We start from the raw sequence: 25,726 nt of genomic DNA on the forward strand, positions 1-25,726 counted from the left end.
AGGGGGGAAATGAACCTCTTAGACATTGCAGAAGTGGTAAAGTAAGCTTATGTGAAAAGGCACCCTTTTATATACAGTAGTGTGAGATAATTCCAGATGACAGAAGGTTTGAAGTTATCCATTGGAACACAGTATGTTAAAGGGAAGAACATCTCCCGAGCGCCAAATCAAAGATGCTGCAAAGGAACAGCCAAGTGTGTGCTGATAAGGGAGGATGGTTGGTTGAGCATGGCCACAGCAATAGGCAGCTTGTCAGCAACAGAGCTAGCACTGCTTTGTGATACAAAGCCAGAGACAGTGATACACAGTACCCGTTTGTTTCTGCAGATGAAGGAACCATTTCCCTTACTGCACTGTGAACAGCCGCTTCCTTGGGACTAAAAATAAAAGGGCAGTGCTCTTTCATCTCTTTCTGTTGTCAGCTACAGCACGGCCATTCCATTTGGGCCTTTAGATTGGCAAGCTGTATTTACTTCAGATTCTTCAAAGCTTCTTTGGTAATGATTCTGCATTGCCACAATATTTTACTCATGCTTTGATCCAAATGTTGTAGCAGAATACGGCTTTCCTGGAGGGGAATAAAAACAGTCAGGAGATAAGAACTTCCATATTCTCTTCCATCTGTTCTGACCATCCCACATTCAGTGACCTGGATTTCATAGGTGATGACCACAGCTATCTGCAGAGGTGTTTTGTAGGAGCTCAGAGCTGTGCTGCTCCCAGGGAGAGCTTGATCCAGCAAGGTGTTCCATGGGCTCTCTTCCCCCTTCCCTTTGACTGCATTGCCCAGCATGGGGAAGTGGAGATGGGCTTAGAACTTTCCAGGGAATTTCAAAGTTATTTACTTCCCTTTTCTACTCTACTGTTATCTTCCTTTGATGTGGAATGTGCAACTTTGTGTTCTGACTTTGTAGAAAAATGCAGCCCAGAATGAATACAGTCCCATTTGAACAGTTCTCCTGAATATAATCATTTCCTCCTTTTTTTTCCTTTCTTCCTTTTTGCTGGGAGTGCAGGTAGTCTGTTGAATTGCTCCCCTCCCAATGATTAGACTCAAACCAGTTAGAAGGTAAGATCTGTAATTAACACAGTGTATCCAGTTTCAACTTTTGGTTCCCCACACCATCCTGCTCAGCTTCAGTATCCTTGCTACAGCTGAGGAAAGTAAATTGATTTTCACGGGGAATTAATTACCTGCTTTTAGAAGTGTTGTGTATTATAAAATGCACCTTGTTGTGACAGTTAAAATCCAGTTTTTGTCTTATACAGACACTTCATTATGAAATGCTTAATTTAGCATTCAGTGTAATGCACTTGATGTGCGGATTACTAAGATTTCTCCGTATCAATAAAGAACCTGATTTCTTTTTTTTTCTATTAATGAAGTTTGCAAGCTACCTGAGATTCTCACAAGTTGCCATTTATATATGCTAGCATAGAGCAATGAAAGTGTATCTGAATGTGACTTGCATTCTGGCTTACATGGCATCCAAAAGGAGAGCCTTGAGCATTTAGGCAAGCAGTTCATACAGTTCTACCATTTAAGTGTTGCAGGTTTTCCATGGAAAAAAAATCTGGTTTTCGTCATTCTGATCAGTTACACAACAGAGGAATGAAGGGGGAAGCTAGAAGCATGGATATTTCTTGTGTGTGCTCTCGTGCTTAAATTCAGTGAACTTCTTAATGAGATTAAACATCTGTGGCAATGATGACAATGGAGTGCAGACTATGAGAATATTTGCAGGCAGAAAGCCCATAGCCAATTGGAAACCACACCCAGCCATCTTCCTAACAGTGACAGAGCTCAGATGGAAGGCTGGAGCTAAATTGGAGGGTTTTAAAATCAGTTGTGCCTTTCATTTCCTCAAGGGAGGAAAGTGGGCATTTGTCTTCTTCACAGTGTGGCTGCAGAGCTGAGCTCACAGCGAGGAGAGGGAAAGCAGTGCTTTCAGTGGCTCCCCTTCCAATTTCCTGTCTGTTTGTTGATATCACTTTCATAAATGTGGTCTGACTTTTGTCTGGCTAAAAAAACCTGGGATTGTTTTGTTTACCTGTAACAATCAATAAGCCAGCTGACATTCTTTCACTTAACGAGTTACGCACTTACAGAATGTTTGATGAGCAGAGAATGGAAGTGGAAAGGAAAAGAAATGGCTGGTTTTTGAGTTTCTTTAGTTCTCCTGAATGGTCCTCATTTGATAGTTACATAGTCTGTATCTCAGTGACTCATTGGGGTTTAAAAGATGTCAGGACACGTCGGTGCAGATCAGAAGTTAGAGCAGAAGTTGTAAAAGTAGAGTTGGTGAACCTGTTTGGCCTAATTCAGAGCTCACTCAGTCGTGGAATCAGGTGTTAATAAACACAGTCAAGTTCATAAGGAGAAGGAGAGAATTCAGTATGGACATGAGAGAAAGATAAAAGGGAAACAGAGAACTGGTATGATGGGAAATGAAGCTTAAAGAGCTTCTGTTGAGGAGTATATAATCACATTAATGACTTTGCATTCTCCTCAGTTAGGGTTTAGACATGTAGAAAAGTGCTAGGATGTACCAGTGATGCATACCTTTGGTTTCTCTGGAGCTCAGACATGATGAAGGGAGGGAGGGAATATTTGGACAGTCTCCTTTCCCCCAAGTTTATTTTAAAACCCAGTGCATGATGCTGAAAGCCTGCAAACTCTCCTTCTCTTTGGATTTGCCAGCTTGTATTTACAGCCTAAGTAGAAATCAAAGAGAAAAAAAAAAACTATTTGACAGCTGAATTAGCAGGAGGTTTTTTCGCGGAGATAAACACAGATACAATCATCAGAGGGCTGCTGGATGTTTAGACCACTGTTATGTCATGGAAGGGTCGAAGGCTTCTGATGGGCTTCAGTGTGAGCAGAGCTGGCTGCTGGCAGGTTCAAATTGCAGGGGGTTCATTTCGCTTCCTTTTGAAAGACACATTTAGTGTACAGGAGATGTAGTTTACCTTACGTAGGTCTGTGTTCTGTAAATTCATTCACACTTGAAAATACAGATTCTTAAGGGAGAGTAATAAAATGTACAAAAGCTCTAGTGACTTCAGTGCAGAAAGCAGGCTCTGCTTTCATGCTGAAACTCTTGTTTTACGTGTTAGGTAGTTACCACACTTGACTCCACTAACGGTGCCAGTTTTAACATGTTAGGAATTCCAGATTAGTAATTTCAAAGCAGATCTATGTAAAATTACTTCCCCTATTACCACTTGAAATTATTTAAATGCTGTACTTCTTACTGATCAAATTTTTGTCTTTGTTTTTCCCCCTAATATACAGAGTGCTGTTCCAGACCCAACACAGACAAAATGTCCAGCAGGGGAGGGAAGAAGAAGTCAACCAAGACTTCACGCTCTGCAAAAGCTGGGGTTATATTCCCTGTTGGAAGAATGCTCCGTTACATTAAGAAAGGCCATCCGAAGTACAGAATTGGTGTTGGTGCTCCAGTGTACATGGCTGCTGTACTGGAATATCTGACTGGTAGGTATTGCAGAACAACATGAAACAGCAACAGCAAAAGAAATAAGACAAACTGAATTTGCACAGTGGAAAAGCTTTAGAAGATCCTTTGATTTATAGGAGGCTTTTGAATGAATAAAGAAGTTATGGCTTAAGTAACTGCTGTTGTTGACACATCTGAGCCAAAAGTAATATGCAGTCATCCCCACTCTTGCCTCAGATAGCTTTTGTGCAGTTCAGTATTTGATTTGCTCTGACTCTTTCCATATAGGCAGTCAGAAGGATTCTTACATCAGTGAGTATGGCTGGATCTCACATCACTGAACAGTAGGTTTTTTTACTGTGCATTTGTTTATGTTGGTGTTTGGTGCAAAATGTGCACATGTGCAGATGCAAATGTGTCCAGGGAGCAGTGATCTTTAAGCCGTGATCCTGAGCTGATTCTCTGAGGAAGAATTGAAGTTCAGTCTTCCATTTTTTCCATTTGAGGACAAAGTAGCAAAGCATATGGTTTAGCAAGTGCCCTGATTGACAACTATGATTATAGGCATTGAAGGCTATTTTAGATACAACTCATAATAGATATTGACAAGGAAGGACAGAAATAGGCTGATCTATTTTTTCTTTTTCCTATAAACCTTCCACCCCTAAAAATGAAGATTGGTAACAGAGAATAATTAAGTGCTTAATTTCTGTGAGGTACTCTTATTACATAGCTGAATTTTCTGAGCCATTAAACTTTGTTATTTTCATTTGTTCATATTCACAGTTTTCCTTATTTGAACCTTTTCTTTAAAAGAATGCTTTTAAACTTCATAGATGGCCTTGAAAATTAACGTTTCCTTCAGCTGGGTTTCCTGCTTAGAGCAATAACAACTCAAATAAAATGCCTCTTGACTGAATGGGGCTTTGAATGCTGCCCTTTTCAAGAAACAGAACAATACAGGTGAGCTCAAGATGCTGCTAATGAGCAGCACGTGTTGTTGGTTTACTGACTTAAAGGTTTTCTGAGGTAGTGACAGTTCAAATTATGGGCTTGGGAAATAAGTGCTCCTTTAACTAACGTGGATCCAAAGGTACTGGTTCAGATATTTTTTTTTTTTTTTTAATGAATAATTGCACACACTGCTACTTTAAGAAATAGTACAAGAGGTGCAAAGGGGAGAAGGATGAAGGAGAGCTTAGGAGGAAAAGCATCTTTACCTCTCCCTCAGAATATCTGTAAAGCTTCTGTGCTGTTTTTTTCCCCCTCTGTGTGTTGGTTAGCCCTCGTGACATGTAAGTCAAGATTATCTTTATGAAGATAAATGTGTCCCAAAAACAAAGATACTCTTTTCCTTCCCTTAGTTTTGTTCTATGACTTTTTCAGCCTGACGACTTTTTTTCCCCACTTTTCTGTAAGTTTTCTTGCACTCCCTGTAGCAAAGTTTTTTTAATAATTAATGATTAATATATTTTTCTCAACTTCAAGTTTCTTTGTTTTTCAGTATGATTCAGAAATCTCCTGGAATGGGAAGCAGAGAGATTTTTGTTCTGTGTGGTTTTTATTGCTTTTATCCTGTTGGCAGTTATTACATTACAAAATTGAAGTCTTGATTTATTTCTTGAGGCTCTTAAATATGTTCACATCTGAGACTAAGTGAAGTTTGAGCCATCTGAAAAAGCAAAGCAGGAACATGACATAATGGAGATACGACGATGATAAACGGCATAAGTCAGAAAACATCCAGGGAGGAGAGTAGAAAAGTAAAATATGAAACACAGTTACAGGAAAGAAAGTCTTCAGAAAAAAAACTGAGATGAAATGGCAGAAATGTGAGCTAATGGGAAGGAGCCTACTAAGGTTTGAAAACTAGTTCATGTGTGTGCAGCATCTCACTTCAGCCCTTTGGAAGATGAAGTGCTAAATTTTGCTGGCCTTTGTGAAAGTTCAACTCTGGATGTAAATCTGAAATTAGGCCATAACGTGATCAGATCTGGGATTTTTGATTTAGCTTGGGATTTAAACTTCCATAATGCTTCCAGCTGTTCAGACTTGCAATTCAGTTTTGGGTCCATCTGTAGTTATGACTTTATCTGCTTTTACTTTGAAGGTACCTGGTAAGATGTGCTCATCAAAAAGTGAAAATTCTCTAACTACTTACAAACGGGAACATGTGCTGTAATTTAAGCTCTTCAGTCTGTGCTCAACAAAGTTCTTTTCCATTTACATTTGTGTTCTTCCCATGCTTTTCTATTGGGTTGTGTATCTGCTCTTAGCTCCAAGAGCAGGAACATACGTGGTTTTAGCACACAGGTTACTCTGGCTGCTTCAGTTGCTATGAACTAAATGCTGTGTGCATTTGCTGTGCTGATTTTCATTCTCTTGGCTTCTGATGGCTTCTTCTGCAGGAGCCAGAATACATCTTCCCTGTACTCTTTATTGTAGTGACTCTAAAAGTAATAATAAAAATTCCCATAATATTAGCAGCCAATAAAGTGATTTTCCTTATCTCACATTTCATCCTACTTAAGTATTAAAGAGTTGCAAATTTCTGTTATTACCTGTAAAAATATTATAATTCTCCCAACAGCACACCAAGCGTTCACAATTTGCTTTCTGTAGGGATATCACCTGCTTATTCTTTCCTCCTTTTTATCTAAGGAAATCATATGCATCATCCACTGTAAACAGAGTGCAAGCATGTGTGCAGAAGATATCACTGTGTTTTACCAATAATAAAGCAGTGGGTATGCTTTCTTCACTCTGGAGGAATAGTGTGGATGAGGAAGAACTATAATTTATGGGTCTTATTTCTCTTGATTAATTTCTGTTTAGCTGCAGAACTAATTTTAGGCATTATTATTAACTAGTTGGAGCTGTCAAGAAGTTTGATGTTACTAATTCCTTCTGTCATCTTTCCTTATTGTGGCTCTTTTGTTACAGTAATTTATTGCTTCCTTATCTTCACATGAGTGGAAAGCTACACTCCTCATTTCGTCTGCAACAATGTGCATCGGGATCAGTTTGTATCAAATAAAATACAGAGTCAGGCAACAAGGTTGCCTTTGGCTGGGGCATTGCAGCCACTCAGATGGCCTTGCGTGGTTTGCATTTGTCCAAACCCATCCAGCTGTATTTGTAAACAGTTGTTGTCTCTTTTGATCTGCAGCTTGCATAGGTTACAGTATGGTCCTTTGGTTACAGTGTTTGCCCTTGGAAAACACTTGCCCTTGGAAAGCCCTTGCCTTCATGTATACGTAAAAATCTCATGAAGTGTGTTTAGAGGCAGCAAGAACCAGGCCTGCAAGCAATATCTGTTCCCCCTGCCCCCATCATCTTCTCTGTGTTGTAAACAATTTTCAATTGCTAAAATGTCATAGCAAATGAGGGAAATGGGAAGTTTATAGAACAGGAATACGGAAGAAATAAGGCTTTGATTTATTCTTGTTCTGTACTTACTGAAGTAAGGTAGGAAAAAAAAATGTCTGTTTTCTCCATTAGGGTTTTTCTTTTCCCCCAGTGAGATTTTATTGCCCATTGTGTACTGTTGACCATGTATTTTGTTAAAATGTGCTGTAAGCACCTTTTCAGTCCTAGGGCTAGAACTGCACCTGGGGCACTCTGCTGCTCACCTTAGGTTTTGTTCTCAGCCTTTCTGATGTCACCAGAATCCCTTGATGGAGGTTCACGCGCCACAGTTCAGTTCATTGCATTTTCACCTTGATTAATTTTCGATGTGGAAAACTTTCTCAAGCCAGCTGCTGATTGGCTGCAAAAGAGAAGTCCTTCCTGAAGGCACTGCGTTTAACTGCTCGCTTCAGATGCTCACTTTCCAAAGTGCAAACTGATCAACTTGAACTGCTGCTCACCTCTCGTGTTCTGCCTGCTGCTGAAAAATTTTACAGGGTCACAGAGGAAAACAATGATTTGCCCTGTTTGTCGAAGCAGAAGTACTGCTGAGCTTCTGCTTTGAGGCAGAGGGGTAGCTGAGAGGTCCACAATAAAAAAAAAGCATTAGGTTAAAAGCAGATTGAAGTTCCAGGCATTCTGAGACTGCCATAAATAATGATCCTCGGGGAATAATGAAATTTAAGAAGAGAATTAATTGACAGTATCTTTTTGATACAGTTGAGACGTATTCACTACTGTGATACGTTCCTTCTATTTAAGCAGACAGCTTCAGAAGCACTAATCCCTATTACAGTGTTATGCCACAAACTGTGTCCCAGAAGAGGTTTAAGGTAAATTAAAGGGCTTGTAGGGCCCATGCCTTATTAAAGCAAGCATGAAACTACCTCTTCAGCTCCGATGTGCTTTTAAAATGGATTAATACCAGGCCTAAAGCACATCACAGTTGTTTATGCAGTAGCCTTGCAGGCAGAAACCTTTAGAAAATAGCATCATAGCAAAGCACTTTTGTAACGTTCTTCTTTTACATAAGGCTTCAGTCTTTTCCTCAACAGAAGTGAGATTGTCACAGCTAGAAATTGCAACTCTTTAAGAAGTGGCAACTTAGATTTAAAACTTGGCATCATTATAACTTGAGTGGCTAACATTCTTTGCGAATTAACACCGGCATGAATCAGTGTGCTTCAAATGTATGTAAATGAAGAACTCTCTTTCATTGATTAGCCCTTCCTTGGCTCCTACCCTGTAAACCCTTAAGTGTGTTCCTGTCTTAACTTGTTGTCCCATGAACTTCAGTGCAGCCCTCCTAGTTACAAACGCTAAGCTAATCAAAGCAACTTGCCAGATTGGTGCTCTGCTGTATTCTGCAAGCCACGCAGATCAGGTTTGATGAAAAACAGTAAAAGTGAAAGCATTTTCACGTGGTAAAAGCCCTCACAACACATACTGGTTGGTCTGTATCGATACCTACTTCAGAGGGGTACCTTTGTATCAAAATTTGCATTTGTGCCATTCTGAGATAATGTACAAAACGAGACGTCGGGGTTGTTGGTGCTTATTTGATTTTTGTTTTTACACCTTGATTAGCAGATTATTGTCTCTCACTGATAGCTGCTAAATTCAAGTTATATTTTAATACTCTTAATATAGAATTGTGTTTCCTCTTTATTCTAGTAACATTCCATCTCTACTTGCCTGATTTACAAGTAAGCAATGACTTCTGGTATAAGTTGCTGTTCAATTTAATAGTCTTGAAAGTTTGGCTTAAAGGTCAATAATTATTAAGGGGAACAGCATTTCAGTAAATGTATGGTAGACTGAAGGACAGAGTAGCAGTTCTTTGTGAGGGCTGCTATTCAGGTATTAGGTTCATAAAATATGTAATCTTAGGGCTGTGCTTCATCACTGACTATTGTAGGCAATTTAAGCATCTGTTGGACTTTTTTCTCTGAGAAATACGTATTGTTGTTTAGGTGAAAATAACTTGGGTTAAATCCCATGGTCCCATTAGACGAGAGAGCTGCTAGCATGATGGGTCACTGCTACAGGCCTTACTGCTCTCTCATAATAACCCTATTATCCCTGCCTTGCAGAACATGTGAAAGAATGCAGGACATCACTGGGGTAAGTTAGCAGTAATGGCACACTGTGGAAATATCAAACACGGTGTTTTTGACATTTCAGACACTGCAGCCCATGCGTGTAAATGCTTTCATTACTTCAAATTATCAAATATTTTATCCTGTCCTCGGGCTGAGGGCTGCATTTGTATTGTGTTCTTAAATGTCCATGGCCTGTAATAATGTTTCAATTGCAAGCAGGCCTGGTCTGCTTGTATGGGATTTGTATGGGGGGTTTTCCAGCAATTTGAAGTGATCCTGGCTCACTGCTGCCAAAACAAATTTTCCACAATGTGTAGCAACAGGCTTTTATGAATTTTGATGGAGAGTTTAAAAGAGTAATATTAATTCTCACTTTAATATGTCGGATCTGTGCTTTGGGGAGGTTTTTTTTTTTTTATGACATCACTGATAAGAGCCAGTTTCTTTCCTCACATTTTGTCTGACATGAAGGGAAGAAAGCATTCTAACAGTACTTTCCTTTATGCCATAAGGTTTGCTTAAGAATGCTTGAATTCTGGTTATGCAATGTGTTTGCATTGGATCTTAAGTCTTTTTTTTTTTTCCACTCTACATTTATCCCTGATTTTCTTTCAAGGGTGAAATTCCACACAGATTTTTAGGTGCAGCAGGATGAAATGCTTCATCCTCAATGTAAACTTCAATGGGGAAGAAATAAATTGAGGGGACATGCAGTGAAACACAATATTCTTAAAATAAATAGGCAGTACTTTTCCTCCATTACAAAAATGCCTGGGTTGCAGTAACACTTATTGCAAGATATGGGTTCCAGAAATTAGAGTAACTTCAGAAAACTGTTTTACACATCCACAGAAATAAAATCCATTGGGAGGCTAAATGGGAAGATGGCATTTCTAGCTTCAAAAGCCAGCCCTTAAGTTGCAAATGGCTGGAATCGGAGGGATTACTCTGGAAAAGCAGCATTTAGGTAGTAGGAAGAGTATTTCAAGCAGTAATCCTCTGGAACCCTCATTGTTGGGTGCCTGTTGGGGACAGAATATCAGTAAAACGTGTTTTTTTGCTCTGATGAAATTGTAGCTACTCTTTAAATTAGACTACTGCTGAAGACCCAAAGTAATAGAACTTCTTGCACGGTGTGTCCTGCAGACAGATTTAAAACTAAAACAAAAAGTGCTGAATGTCCTATTAGCCTCTCCATAACTGCTTCTGTAAAGTAGCAGTTTGTATTTGTAAATACATTTACAAAATTCTTTGTACAAATATTTCTAAATGTTTTTCTTCTAAACAATAACAATTATGTTTGCCTACAGACACCTGTATTTATTATGGCTTTCATTGCAGTCTTAGTGCCAAAAAGGACTTGGAGTTGTAGAAAGACTTAGAGACAACAGTAATTTAATGAGTCATGATGTTTTCAGCAATAAATTTGGAATCCTGCTTGCTTTGCTGTCAGAGGTGGTAGCTAATAAAACCATTATTGCCATCTGCCAGATCTTTAGAAATGAGCGTGCTACAAAAACGAGAGCACAGCGTGCATGGATTGTGCATGGATTGCATCAGGTCCTTGTTCAGCAAAGGCTACGCTGTAACCTGTGTGCTTTGCTTCTCTCTACGTGGGCATGGCTGCAATGTCCTTGAGATACACCTCTATTTCCTCTTTCTGCCCAAGGTTTGGAGTCATTTCAGCAAACTGTAGAATTTCAGTACGAAGTCATCTCCTCGTTTTCCTTGGTTAATCATGTTATGAATGTTTACTGAGTTTCAGTAGATGATTGGCATCTGCCACTTGACTTCTTTGATGTTTGGATATGCAAGTTTCTAACGTGCCTACAGAGGTCAAAGACCGAGTAGGACCAAGTCAAAGGACGTCAGCAGTCTCCTGCCCTCTGTAACAGCCAGACCAAAGCACACATGCTGCACTTGATCGAGTAATGTCTGGCAGCAGTTAAATTAATCATGTCAGAGTGTATTTCTAAAGCATATGTAAACTGTTAGGAGCAAGAGCAGAGTGTAAACTGCTGGGTAGGGAAAGCTCCAAAGGAAGAGAAGGAAAAAGGCAGAGTTGGATGGGAGTCTGTAAGTCAGTGGAGGAGAAATAGGGGATCGCTTTTGAAATTAGTACTCGCAGTGTGACTGTGGTAATAAGTAACATTTTAGATTTCAGAAAGTTCCCTCTTAAGTGTCACCATGAAGTGAATTCATATACATTTTACTGACAACATTTAACCTGAAAATTTACCCGAAAAATAGTGTGTTAAATAGCATTGCATCTCCTACAAGGAAAGGAGAAACAAAAAAAGCAAAAAGTTTCATATAAATTGTGGAAATGAAAAAAGAGCTGAAGAGCAGTGTGAGTCAGATCAGAAGGCTCTAAGTGGAAGTGGCTTTTGTGGCCTGAACTCGAATTCTATGTAAACAGCAGTCTGTCATCTGCCTCACAGAAACACAAAACTTAGAATAACTTGGCAAAGCCCGCAGTTTCTCCTCTAAGGGGCCTAGTTTTGATACAGCTCAGGGACTGAAGCCTGAGAGTTTTTTATCGCATCCTAAGAGAATGATTGCCCTGCTGAGAGTTGAGGTTTCACCAAAGCTTGTTCATGGCAGTAAAATATCTTGAATTGATTTTCACTGCATCGAATTTCCATGACTTTGAACCAAGGCTGAGAACTGTTTTACTGGAATGCATAAGAGGGAAAGTGCTGTTAAATGATTCTGCTTCCACTGCTGGGACGGTGGATTCCGGGGGGATTGGGTGGAATACACAGAAAGAAGAATGCAGGAAGCTCGTAATAATCTTTGATGATTGGGGTTGATTGGGTTAAAACCTTCCGGAATCGTGCAAAATGATTCTGAAGTCAATAAATTGCTGATGGAAGGTTGATTAATTTAAAATACAATGAACAGACTCCTTGTCATATTGCTGGTCTGTAGCCAATACGCTTTTTCTCAGTGGAATTGTGTCAGCATTCATTTTTCTTTCATTTCTGGATATTGTTCTCCAATATTTTATTGTGAGGAGAGGCTTTGAAATTTCTTTTGGAAAAAGTTCCTTGTTGGAGCTCCAGCCTTCAGAAGTTGGCTTCATGTCAGCGCATCACCTGTTAGTTGTTAAGGGTTTAATTTTCAAAGCTATGATTTCATCTCCCTGAAGAGAAGGCAGACAAAAGGATTCAATGCAACAGCAGATTTTGAGTTTGAGACATAAACAACAAGAAAAAAAAAAACAAAACCAAACCCAAAGCACTTTTGGGATGAACTCAGACATGATTAAATCGAATATTTACATTTAGAAAGTACGACAGCCTGAATGCATGCTAAGCTAAAGGCTTTGTCATTTAAGCTCCAAAGGAGTTTTAGTCAATAATGACCGGTAATACTTTGTTAGGGTAAATGAGCTGGTGGGAGTGGGAGAAACACACACTTAATTTTGTTTATATCCAGGTCTATAGTTACTGTGCCTGATTTGCTTATGTCCAATAGTGATTTGTTTTATTTGAACCTCGGTGCTGAGTTCTTGTTTCAAAATCTGCAAGTGTTATGAAATACCCAAGGCCTGGTACTCAATGAGCAGCAGTGAAATAAATGCAGGTAATGGAACTGGGAACCTTGTAGGATGTCCAAGAGAGGATCAGAGCAGAGAGGTCTCTGCAAGTGAAGGATGAGGAACTTACTCTGGCAGCTTGCTCCAGGATGAGGTTTCTGTAGAGACTTCTAACATTTTTTGATAGTGTTTGAATAGGAAAAGCCTCGAGAGCAGCCTTTCCTGTGGTCTTATCTCAGGCTTAAGTACAAAGATATACAACCTGTTTTCTTTTCTCTTTTGAAAATGTTGAACTGAACTTTAGAAACCTCAAGAGGGACAAAAAATAAAAGCTAACCAAAAAAAAACCAACAAAACCCTGGTGCTTTTCTTTGAGTGCTGAGAACAGGCTTAGACCAGTTTTCATTACCAATATCCATTTGCCTTGTTCCAAGCATTGCAAAGGATTTGTCACTTGTATAAATTAAATGAAACTGAAGTTAAGAAAAAATTTCCCAACTTAAGACTTTCTTAAACTGTGTATTTTGAATCAAACCACTGTGTTCATGATGTAGTCTGACTCCTAACACACCCACTGCTACAGAAAGTAGTTCATACATCAGTGTATCACATGTAGGCATTCCTATTTAGTTTTTTCTTTCACAATTGTTTGCTTTCTTCCACTTTTTACTGGATTTTTTTCTTACATTTGCAGGTGAAGTAATGTGTGTTGTTCTTGGGTTTTTTTTTTTGTTTTTTTTTTTTTGTTTGTTTGTTTTTTTGTCATTTGAAATGCATTTAAAAGCACGGGGAAAATCATTTATAAGCCAACCATAAAGAGCATCTCTTCCTAGTAACCTAAATTCCAATATACGAAAATTGAAGAATTATGTCTTTGAAAGCTTGTCGTGATGAACAACTTGTGTATTTCCCTCCTGTTAAAAAAAAAAAATACATTAAAAAAGCTCCTTTTATAAAGTATGTCTCATAGTTGCCTTTGCCTGAGTGGTGGCCATGGAATTATTCTCTAGGGTGGAAATAACTTGGGTAAATATATGGCAGAAGCGGAGCAGACATTATGCAACCTACTTTCCTCCTTTCTGTGAGCCCTCATTTTTGCAAAGTGATCTTGCTTTGTTCTTCTGGCTGGATATATGTGCCTGGTGAGTCTGATATGGAAGCTCATAGGACTTTATTTATTTTGCCTCAGCCAAAGTGAAGCTTTACATCTTTGATTCTGTTGAATTGCATGGATATTCCTGAACATTCATTTGATGAGAGCTCTCATAGATGATCATTATTTATTTACTTGTTCACATACTCAGGCAGACTTTGATTGCTTTGTGTTCATAAATGAAAAACTTAGATATAATTAAATCATTAAATCTTTTACAGTATTAAAAAAAAAAATAAAAAGTATGTATCTGTGCATTAGGCCCTTCATTTGGTTGCCTGTGTTCCAGCTCCGTGGTGCTCTCTGTAGGGATGCTGCACATCATTAGAACGTTACCTTTAATGAAGCAGAGCGCTTCGGTGACTCAGCCCCTTGATGCTGATAGATGGGTGCTTCCAACATTGCCCCAAAGAAGGATCTGACTGCAGAATGGGGATCAAACCACAGTTTTAATTACCTTTTCCCACCTACTGCTCTTTCACCACGTGCCTAAATTCAGAGAGATTGTTCTGGAAATGTGAATCGGCTCCCTTACTGACAAGGCTGGATTTTGCCTCATTTAAGATCAGCTTAAAACATTGGATGAAACACCCTTTAAATCTTGTAGATTCAGAGTAGGATAAAACAGCTATGAAAGGGAAAACGGCTGCAAGCAGAATCCAGCCACGTATTTTGGATCCCATCCGGATCCAGAAGGTCTCCATTTCCAGGAGGATATGTAAGGGCTCTGATCTGCTGGCTTTGGATTGGGTTTGTCTCTGTCAGTTCTAAATCAAGAAGTTGTTCTCTGTATTGGTCCCATCCCCTTTGAGGGTCCCCTCTTTCTGGCCCTGTGCGCACAGCAGGGTTGTGCAGCTCCCTGTGCTGCAGGCTCTCTGCATGCACAAGCAATGCCCGATTATGGCTGGAGCTGTTAGGAGAAGGTCAAAAGAAAAAACCCACCCTCCATGCCCTCCTCCTCTCCCTGAGCTCCTCTTTTGAGGTCCTCAGCAGCAGTGCAAAGCGTTCTGTTCCCAAAAAGGAAGCGGGGTACCTCAACTTCCCTAAAGGACCATTAGAAAACTGTAATTTCAAAATGAGTTTCCTGTCCAAGGAAGAGGGCTTAGCACTTGCAAGAACAGTTCTCCACTGTACAGGGCAGACATTTGAGTTTTATGAGGAACAAATAAAACATTCCTCTGTGCTTTACAGGCATAACACTTTCTTAGACTCTTTAGTTACAAAATGACCTGCCTGCATAGCTATGCCGATGGGTTGCAGAGAATAACACGGCCCAACTGTTCAGCAGTGCCTGACGCAGTAAAGGAGCGGAGGTGGGGGAAGTTTGTTTTTTTGGCAAACCAAAAAGCGGCCTGCTGCTTGCAGCCGTGCTTTTCAGCCAGTAGTAAACTCTGAGATACAAACCAAATGATTCCTGCTCTGGAGAGGTGGAGGTGGTGGCATTGCAGTGCCAAAGAATCTTATTGAGGTCAGTGGGAATGCACAGGGTGTAACCAAGAGCACAGCTTGCCCTTTGGAATGTGATACAGGTCCTCTGTCACAACAGGCAAGGCAGGCTTAACCACAAATGTCTGAGCTGTGGCTTATGAGAAGTATGTGGAATGGATTATGCCAGCTTAATTCTGTTCTTTGGAGGTGTGGAAAGCATAGCCAGGTTGACCTTACCCTGCTAATCCTGCTTTAAAAATAAATTAATTGTTGTCAGCGTGAGATGTTATAAGAGTTCCTTTCCAGGGCTTAAACTTTGTGTTCTGTCTTGCCCTATAAAAAAGTAAATTGCCCGCTTTAAAGAACACAAAAATGGTGAAAGTCCACCAAAATCCTTGATGAAACTTCACTGCAGAAGCAGCTGTACGTTTTCCTGTGGATGCCATTGTTAGCTCCTTATGGGGCTTGTGATGAAAAATGATGGAGAATCACGTTCAGTCTAATGAAAAGCCAGTCTGTGCTATGTGGTATTGCTTAACAGTTACTGTGTGCTACAGTAAAGGCGTGTGGTCACACGACCCTTGATTTTGATCTTTTTCGTGTTAGGATTACAATCTTAATTTACTTCTATTTGCCTCTAAAGCAAGCTTATGGGAGGGCTTTCTTGATATAGTTTCTCATTAAATAGGAAAGCACTCTGATACACAGGTTCTAATGTTAAATTTTAGCATGTTTTCATGTTCTAGGTGTATAAAAGGCAATTTTTTTTTGTTTCCCTCCTAACACTTCCAGGTTTTAGAGAAGGTAGTGTTCCAAAAGCAGTGTGAAACAGTCTGTGCAGAGGGAGGTGAAAGTTTGGATAATGAAAGTATGGATAATGAAGACAGTCATAGCTTGTAACTGCAAAATCAGATAAACATATGATGTCTTTTTTTCTTGTTCCCCTGGCTTTGTTTTAATTTATGATGTTCTTTGCCTAAGGCTTGTTGAGTGGAAGACAGAGAAATTAGCAGGTAAGGCTCCTGCCCTGCACTTCATGGATCCTTATAGGAAAGCAAGTTAATCTTTCCTAATTCCAATGAAGGTCATCATAGGCACAGCTGTTAAGTGTAATTTGTAAGGGCTGGAAATTTCTTTTAAGAGGATGATCTACTAGGAGCAAACAAACATGATTTATCAGTTACCTTTTCTGGCCAACTTCTTAAAGAGACAAAAAAAAAATCATTAAGTGTAGCATCTGCATAGCTTGTATTTGCAGTATCCTAACTTGGATGTGTGCTTATATGCTTCCATAACATTACAGGTAAGGAACTGAGAATAGCAGTTTCTCTAGTAATTAAAAAAAGTGGAAGCCATGCAAACCAGAATTCGTATTTGTGACAGGTTTTAGAAAAATCTGCCTTTGTGCATCTGGTCCTGTGCCACCTTATAGAAAAGGGAACTGGGGGAAATAAACACACAATAAGCTTGAGAAGGACACAGAAAAGTTGAGAACTTTATAAGGACGACAAAGTAAATATAGTTTAGACCACAGGTCTTCAAATGTGCATTTCTGCCTTCAGTGACTGCACCTAGGAAAGCATGCAGTGATTTTAGGTGTAGATGTTGAGGTTATATGACAACAGTCAGGAATAACATCGTACTGTTCACATTTATTTATTTATATATATATTTAATGGATGCTAAATAATATGTTGTAGTCATTAAGAACAATCACTATGTAATTAAAAGGGGCTTACTTTTTTTTCCCAGCGGAAATTCTGGAGCTGGCTGGAAATGCAGCAAGGGACAACAAGAAGGGTCGAGTCACTCCGAGACACATCCTGTTGGCTGTAGCAAATGATGAGGAATTAAATCAGGTAAGAAAAAACCCCACCGTGTGAGGGCCAGGATTTCCTTCAGGGCTTTTAAAATTGTCTTTCCATATAGCTGAACTGTAATTCAAGACCTCTGCTTCTTGAACAGCCCACCACGAAACAACCAATTCGCTCACCAGCACACCGGCTGTGTAACAAAAAGCACTCAGCTTAATTATGTATTTCAGGATACTTCCAATGTGTGAAAATACACAGGAAATGTGGTGTGACATTTGCTTGCACTGTTGCAGTCACTTCTGTTGAAGACAAGAGCATTATCACAAACTCTCAGAGGGCTTTTTTGTTTGTTTGTTTTTTGTCTTCCCCCTTAACCAGCTTAGGACTCCATGGGACTTATCCTGTTCCCATCGAAGTCTGTCTTGGCAACCCCAGCATGAAGAGCTCTGGAACTCTTGCAAGTCTGTGTCCTTTACAGATTTCAAGATGTCTAATTTAGCAAAAAAATAATTGGGCATTGTTATTACAGTGTTGTGGTGTCAGCCAGAGGCACTGGCCACAGTTAACGTCCCTTTTTTGGAGGTGCTGTAAAACATCTGATAAGATATTGTTCCAACCCTGTGTGTCGTGATAGAGCCGAAAAGAAATCATCCTCCTTCTGTTTTTGTGTGGAAGTAAATAATGCTTTCCTTTTTAATAATATCTCCTTTTGTAAGCTGAGAGCCCCGCTGGGTTGTGGTTGGGGAGCAGTAAATGTGAATCAGAAAGTGGGAAATACCTGAGAGACTTTGATGTCACTGTTTCTATCTTCCCTAATACTTAATTAGTCCCAGTAAGATGTTAGGAAAAAATAAAAGGTTTAAGTGGCTTTAAATACAGACCGCGATTTATTTCACCTCTGCTTTTAAAGGCTTGAATGAACTGCACACTTTTGAGTATTGATCTGCTTTTCTTCAACTACATACAGATTTTTTTGAAGAAAGACTTCCAGGTATAGAGATTTGTACAGATGTTACCCTCCATTTCAAGTTCCTTTTTCTAAGAAATAATTTCTGTTTAAAAAAATGCCTGCCGATGGAAATTCAGCAATAGAGACATATGTTGTGTCTCACACAGCGTGGTAATTATTGCAGTCCTGTATCATGGACTTTAGGGTCCCGTTCCTCGAAAAACAAAGAATCCCCAGCCACAGATATGAGGGCTTTGCAAGGCAGCCTGGTTTCTGGTAGCTGGGTAGCAGCCTTCATTGCATGGCTTCACATGGCTTCACAGCTTAATGAAGAAACAGCTCTTGTGAGAGCTCAAGTGACATTCACAGTAACAGCGTATGTGCAAGCAGAATACGTACTCCCTTTACACTCACACCTCAGTATATGATTAACTTCAGATCTTTCGTGTGCTTCGTGTTGTCTTATTCAAGATACACGTTGAAAAACATAGCAGAATCGGTTAAAACTCAAGACAGTGTATGAAGTTTGCAGTAAAAGCCATTTTCTGTTGTTGGTGTGTAAATGCTGGAATTTGTCATCTGCAACTTTTATTTTTCTTATTAGCTGTTGAAAGGGGTCACCATAGCCAGTGGTGGAGTGTTGCCCAATATTCACCCAGAGCTGTTGGCAAAGAAGCGGGGCTCAAAAGGAAAACTGGAAGCCATCATCACTCCACCTCCAGCAAAGAAGGCAAAGTCTCCATCACAGAAAAAAACTGTATCAAAGAAAACAGGTGGAAAGAAAGGAGCAAGGAAATCCAAGGTAGAGTAATCCATTTATTTTCAACCCAAACAAGCTGTAGGGAACATCACCTAGGGAAGTTTAGCATGTGGTTAAAGATAGTGATTTCAGTACAAGCACAAGCAAATGCTGAGGGAAGAGTGCTGCCCAATCCCTGCAGTATGTGGAAGAAGTGGCAGGCAGGCAAGTGATGAGTGCTTTAGTCTTCGTCAGGTTGTTGGGTGAGCACTGCTGGAGGCACCAGCAGGCACAAATGGGATCTCACATAGCAGCTGTAGGGATCCCTTTGCTGTGATTGCACAAGTGTCTGCATTGCATTAGACAGAGTCAACTTGGTTGGACTTTGTTTGAGTATACTCTAAAGTTGTAAATGTTGAAGAAAAACAGTACTCTAGGTCACTTGCCTTATAATAATGTCAGCAGCCATTAATGTGTCCGTCGTGTTTTCAGATGTTGTTTTTTTGTGTGGTTTCTGGATTAATCTTTTTGCTCCAGGTTAATATAAGACTCCTCTTACTGCAGTTCATTTGCTGAAATTCAGACAGGGTGAAATAGTCCTTCTGAAGTAGGATGCAATTCTCCTGGAGCAGGTAGTTCAGGCTTCTGCAGCATCAGAGAAATTGCATTAACTGTGGTCACACACGATTTCTTGGGCTCAGCTGAAGACTCACAGTGTCCACCTGTTAGTATGTTATAAATGAGATTCTTCCATGTTTAGACTTAGTGTTTTACCAATGAATTTAATTTAAGAAATTAACTCAAAAGGAAGGTGGAGGAAGGTTGAGGGGAAGAACAAGAGGTCCAAAATACGATTTTCTTATGCAAGAAAGCCAAGAAAAACATGTAGCTGCCTTTTTTCCAATTTTAGTTTCAGTTTGCAGGAGTAGGGAATCTTTCTAATGTGTGCGTGTGCAACCAAGGAAGTTTTTTCCTGCAAAATAACCATTGTAAATCAATAGATAATGGAAGTAGGAGGAAAAGTACACACGCACATTTTCCTGAAATAGACAGTGCATTTGAAAATGTTCCCTTCTGAGTCAAACAGAGCTTCTGTATTCATCCTGTGTGTCTCTCTTGTTTACTTGGTCACTATCTTTACCGTTTCACTGTGTTTTGAACTGCTGAATTTAATTCTCCCTATTAGAACACCTACTAGCTGACATTTCAAGTGCAATGCTTCTTATAACTGTGCACTAATAATTTTTCTAAATCTGGGTTGTTTTTTCTGCTTGATTACAAAAGCAGGAAGTCTGTTGTGGGTTTCTGTTTTTCTTCCACACAATAAATTGTGTGGTCTCCTTTCTATATTGGTATTCAGTTAACAGTAAACTCTAGGGGAACTGAAATGGGACCCATGAAAATGTAATTTTCAAAACATTTGTGTAAAGAAAAGCATGGCAACAGCTTCTAGAAGCACAAATACACCTTTGTATCAGTCGTCTTAGTTGTTCAGCTGCAGATTTAGTTTATATGCTTTGGGAAGGAGTGATAGGAGAAAGGTGGCTGCCTAGTGTTCCATGTGTGCTTTCAGCTTCAGCACTTGTAGTGCTGAGGCAACAAAGATTTAAATGAGCTCACAAGTAGTAATTCAGTTACAATATGAAATGATTCTTGGTACCAGTTGAGTCGATAGCTGCAGCAGTCAATTCACTGTCCTCATGAAGCATCCTTTTCAAAGTGTTCTTAATTCTCTTTTTTTATTCAGTAAGTCAATTATGTCCTGCAACTTATCATTTTACTTCAGTCATATAATTGAAAGGAAGGAATAGTGATTGAGGAAACTGCCCCTCCACAGTTATACTGGAGCTGAAGAAAAATGACCAGACAAGACAAAGACAAGTTCAGCCTATTCCTTATGGGTATGCAGGCAGAAAGCACGATGTATTTCTCTGCGCTGTCCCTAAGGGAAGATGCATTTCAAAACAGTATTTCTAAAAGGTCTCCTGAAACCTGTGATGACAGTCCTTCACAGAGACAAACTGTGCTCTCTGACAAGCCAGTTTTTACCTTAAAATGAATGTCTGCCTACACATCAATAGAAACAGAATTTTTGCACACAAACCATTAGAAAGCTATTAAAAGTTCATTTTATCTTTCATCATTTAATGCATTCGTCCCCTCAATTGTGTGCAATCATAGGCAAGAGAGGAACATAAAGATATGCAGACATTGAGGTCATTTTTGCTGTGATTCTTTCAGCTTTTATCAGCCACTGCAGACTCACAGATAAAATCCAAACGCCAATGTTTGTAGTAGCATTTTATTGCTGGTAAGCATTTGTGTGTGTCATATTTGTTAGTGTTATTAAACGCTGTTTTACCCTGAGTCTTGAGTTAATTAATTAACTCTGTTTTTGGAAGAAGAAGCAGGGAGAAGTGAGCAAATCAGCCAGTGCTGACAGCACAACAGAGGGAACTCCTGCAGATGGCTTCACGGTCCTGTCTACAAAAAGTCTGTTTCTTGGCCAGAAGGTATGCTCATGCATTTGTATAGATGAATTCTTATTTGTCTGTGCTGCTTAGGGAACAGCCCTCCCACCATCCCCTACCCCCAGAACATCCAGGTACAATTGACGTTTCTCCACTGCGCGTGTGGAGGTGTATGAAATCAGTTTACAAACACAGAAATTCTCTGAAACAACCTCTAGAACATTTTAAAAATACATAAACGAGTCTTCATAAGCCTACATAATTAAATATTCAGATAGAAAGAAAGCCTGTGTGCTTGTAATCTATCATGCCTTACCCACAGACAGCACAATTGCCACAGCTAAGCTTTTGCCAAAGACAAAATTACTGTAAGAATAAAATGGCTTTTCTGAAGGGCATCCCACCTCATTGCTGATGTGGAGGATGTGCAGTTCTTAATCAGAACCTCTTTTAGACCTTTGTTTATAATAGTTGTCTCGTGTTCTGTTCTATTTTTTTATTATTTTTTGCGATAGTTCATGCTGTGTAATAATGAATGATGCTTTTATGAAAAGCTGGAAGTCCATGATCTTTTTTTCTCTGTGAATATGCTTTGGGACATGGGGTGGTTTGATGCAAACACATCTGTTTAAAAAGACAATTCATTTGAAGAGACAGTTGAATAAGTTAATTTGGTCTTTTATCTTGGAACCTGCCTTTAGTTTGCAATACTAAATTTTATTAAGTAAAACTGCATCTTTCTTCTATCATTCAGTAATCAGATCATTGTGTTGTAAGCCATAAAAGATGAACCATTATTGTCCATTGTGGGATGTATCCTCTGACCCGTTTTTATTTCATATTGAGGATGTTCTCCATTTATCCTTCCACAATTTGTTCGCTAATTTTAACGTGCATGAAAGTAACATTATTTCTTGTAAGACTTGTTTTCCACTGTTAATTGTACACTGAGAGCCAGATTATGAGATCAGTAGGGGTTTTTTTGTTAGGTTTTTTGTTCTTTGACTACCTCTAGGGGAGTGGTTTACAATGTAATTTTAAAGACTTGCAGATGACTGAATTAGAACCCAAAACTTACAGTCTAAGTTACTGTATGAAGAAGGCTAAGAGTGTAAGGCTTTTGGGTCTGACTCTGAGCTCCTTGTAGTTACCATCAGAAATCTGTAATAGGAAGTGATGTCGTGTTCTAACAAGACTGGCCCTGCAGATCAAGGGGGCTTTGTGACTGGGCTCAGAGGAAGAGAGTTGTGAACTCCAGAACTGCTTTAAAGCAGTGATGAGCAAAGCCTCTGTCTGTTGTGGACGTTCCAGCAGTACCTTGTATGGGAAATGGGCTTTTTGGCTTGCTCGTACTCTTGTGAATGCAGCTCCGATCACTGGTGGTTTGTATCCATCCTCACACTGGTTCTTCACCTGTTGGGGCTGCATTTTTTACCATTGACACTTCTAACAAATATAAGAATGGTCAGTATCTTGTTATGTGTCACTGCAAAATGAAGCTCTTTGATGCTCTGATGTACCCCCAAAATAGCACATTTAGACCAACCTGAATTCTTTCAAGCACTCTTGTTAAGAATGAAAAAGAGAGAGCCTAGAATACAAAATCTTTGCCCTGTGGTGATCAGACATCTTATTTAGCACACTAACCAAAAGACATTCCTATTACGTTGGCTTATTCCTAGAAGTATTTTAAAAGTATTCTACAGAATACTGTGCACGACAATAATAATTGGGAAAATTATTCTCCAAAGATGCATTTTCCATATGATCAAAATATTTGTTTTCTAGTGATTTTAAAAAAGAGCAAAGATAAAATATTCAGCCATGGAATCAGTGGGACTTCAGTGCTCCCTGTCCCCTAAACTTGGGCTGGGCCAGAGCATCTGCTGCCATGCAGGTCTGGCAGTCTGGGGTCTCACTGCCAGTTGTGGGGCTTTATAATTATTTCTGACGTGGAAATCCCAGATAATTGCTTATTTATTTAGGAAATTTAGAAATGAAATGTAGCAATTATCTTTAAAAACAGCTGTGACGTTGAATCAATTAAATGCTTCTATGTAGCCACTGCTATATGCAACTGATGTTTAAAAAGATAACATTGACTTTAAAATGCCTTAAATTAATGCCACATGATATTCATAAGCGTAACGACGAGAATTTTCCTCAATAGCTGTTGTAGACAGCAGTGCTGTGGTTCGATTCCTTAGGCTCCTGCATGGTGCTTATTTTGGGAGTATGTGAGGACAACAGGTGACTGCCGGGTTGCAGGATGACCTTTCTTCCACTCAACATAACCTCACTGCTAAACAGCATTTTGAGGGAGGGAAAAGCTTCTGGCCTCTCTGGGGTTGAGAAGACACCAGGTGGTTCAGATCGAGGCCTGGGATATAGGAGTCCTGGCTTCTGGATTTGGCCAGCTAAGAGACACGGTGAATCACCTCTCCCTGTTGCTTTCCCCATTTATGGAATGGAGATACAACTACACTCCTGACACTTTCTGGATGGTAGAAAAGCTTAATGTGTTAAAACATTTTGAGCTGTTCAATTTGAAAGTAAAAATATTCCTACTGATCATAGCTGGTTAATTAGTCTTGTATTTCTGTTCTGTGTGTTCTTAATGGAAAAGTGAACTACAGTGCGAAGTGTCAGACCTCAAGCCTGAGCATCAGAGTTTGGGCTTTCAGAAAAACAGCAGCATGTTGGGCTGCAAAATCCATCCTCACTTTGCACTATGAAACTCATCCTAGGAAAACTTCCAGTAGTTTGAAAGTTGCACATGGATGTGCAAATAGGTTTTTTTCAGGGTGGCCCTTTAGAGATTTGTTTCTTCTGTCTCAAATAAATGCTTCATACTGTTAAAAAGTAAAATTGAGCAATTGCTCTGTTTAGTTCTATGGGAAAAGTTTAATTTGTGCTGTACTGTTTGACAATCAGCTAACATTGCATTGAACAGCACGTGCAGAATTGAACAAATAGCACTTAGCTGCTGACACGAGTCATCAGTAATGGGCAGCTTTGTAAGCATTTCATTGTTCCTGTTAAGTTGAAACTTTAAGTAGCAGCTGGTTGCTCTGTAAATCCCTTCTGTAAGTAGGTGCAGAGATAATTTAAGGTCTGAAACCAACACACTGCACAGCTGATAAACCTGGGGCAAAAATTTGTGGAACTTGATTAGGGATCAAAAAGATTCACCTATAAAATGGATGAAATGTGCTTAGGAACATACTAAAATCTCCACAAAACAGTCTTTTGGTGTGTGCATGTATTTTGTTTTTGGATATTTTTTATTATTACGATTTCAAAATTCATAGTTTATTTAATATTTTGGTTTGGTTTTATTTGACTTCCTTTTCTTTTTTTTTTTTTTTCTAAACAGCAGTTGCTTGTAGTCAAACTCAAGACTCAAACTCCAGTATGAATAACTCACCAGGTGTGAAGTATTAAAGGACTCTCAGCTATTTGGAAAGCAAGCTTGCTTCGATTTTTATTACAGACTCCCAGACAGACCCATACTTAAAACAGGGCTGAATTACACTCATTTTTAACCAGAATCACCCTATTTCGAGGGAATGCAGTTTACTCAGGGAACATATGCAAATTATATCAAATTGCTGACTTTTAAAAAGAGAAAGAAGGTCAATTCATGCAATCACATGAATGAAACGGAAATGTTTTCTTCAGAAAACTTAAATGGATGAACGCTGGCCTCCTTGAACGACCCATTCATTTGTATTGGTTTCATGAATTGATTCGTGTTCCCTATTAATAAAATCACATAGACGTGGAGAAGACACAAAGAGTTAAGTTTACAGAATGTGGGTTACAAACCAAGAGATGAAATTTGGTTTTTGATGAGATTAATTGCCATGTTTGACTGTATGTCTTATGTTTCATATGTTGAGGATGTGGGCTTTGGGTTAGAAGGAAAGCCTCCCTTAATTTCAGTTGGCTTGAAGGGTTGCATAAATGAATAAGAACTTATTTTTTGTAGTTGCTTTCCATGTGCCCCAATTAGCTGGCAAAGCAATCATTTTAAAGGCGTATACATATTGTAGATATAAGTTATGATGCAGTTTTTCTATCTGACGTAACAGTGCCTGTTTACAGTACTGGATCGGGATGGCACCAGCAGAACTGTGTGTGAAAGCCAAAGTGACTGCAAGGCAGGAGATGGTGACAGGAGCATGGAAAGAAAAAAGAAGTGCAGCCTTTTATTAGGGTGGAGTTGTCTCTAAAGACAAGTGCCTCCTTTCCTAAAGACGTGCTCAGGCTCACTGGCTTCAGTAAAGAGAAGCTGTGCCTTTCATCCAGTTTGAGTGCCGAACAGCCACGGCACATCCCTGCAATGGGTGCATAAGAGATGGTCAGGGTGTCTTTCATCTGTCCTCCAAGAAGAGACAAATACCTTTTTTATGATGCTGAAATAAGAACCTCCAATAGAACTCAGCACAAAGCCAAAATAGGGCCTTGTTGGTAGGTACATTTATTTCCTCACAGTGTCAACAGTGTTTGAGTCTTGGGTTTGATGTTTTCAATTGTTTAATTATTTTTTTTAATAACAGCCCTCCTTTATGACTTGCCTTTTATTTTGCATATTTGTTTGCAGTGATGCTATCTCCATCTGTGTTGCAAAGCTCACTTTTCTGCAGCTTCTCTGTGATTT

General features: G+C 39.4%; 1 protein-coding gene across 5 annotated transcripts in view; it reads left to right on the forward strand.

Annotated features, from left to right (window-relative positions):
* Positions 1–3,324: 3,324 nt before the first annotated feature.
* The window catches only part of MACROH2A1 (macroH2A.1 histone), a gene marked incomplete at its 5' end in the record, with an annotated part of 36,265 nt that continues 13,863 nt past the window's right edge, over positions 3,325–25,726 (forward strand). For 2 of the 5 annotated variants that reach the window (XM_079542559.1, XM_079542561.1), the window contains 4 exons: positions 3,325–3,496; positions 16,843–16,949; positions 18,458–18,655; positions 20,995–21,105. In XM_079542559.1, the coding sequence (XP_079398685.1) occupies positions 3,325–3,496; positions 16,843–16,949; positions 18,458–18,655; positions 20,995–21,105 (588 nt within the window). The remainder of the gene's footprint in view (positions 3,497–16,842; positions 16,950–18,457; positions 18,656–20,994; positions 21,106–25,726) is intronic. The other 3 variants (XM_079542560.1, XM_079542562.1, XM_079542563.1) reach the window with 2 other exon arrangements.

The sequence above is a fragment of the Tetrao urogallus genome (genome assembly GCF_951394365.1).
Source record: "Tetrao urogallus genome assembly, chromosome: 14".
Classification (NCBI taxonomy): domain Eukaryota; kingdom Metazoa; phylum Chordata; class Aves; order Galliformes; family Phasianidae; genus Tetrao; species Tetrao urogallus.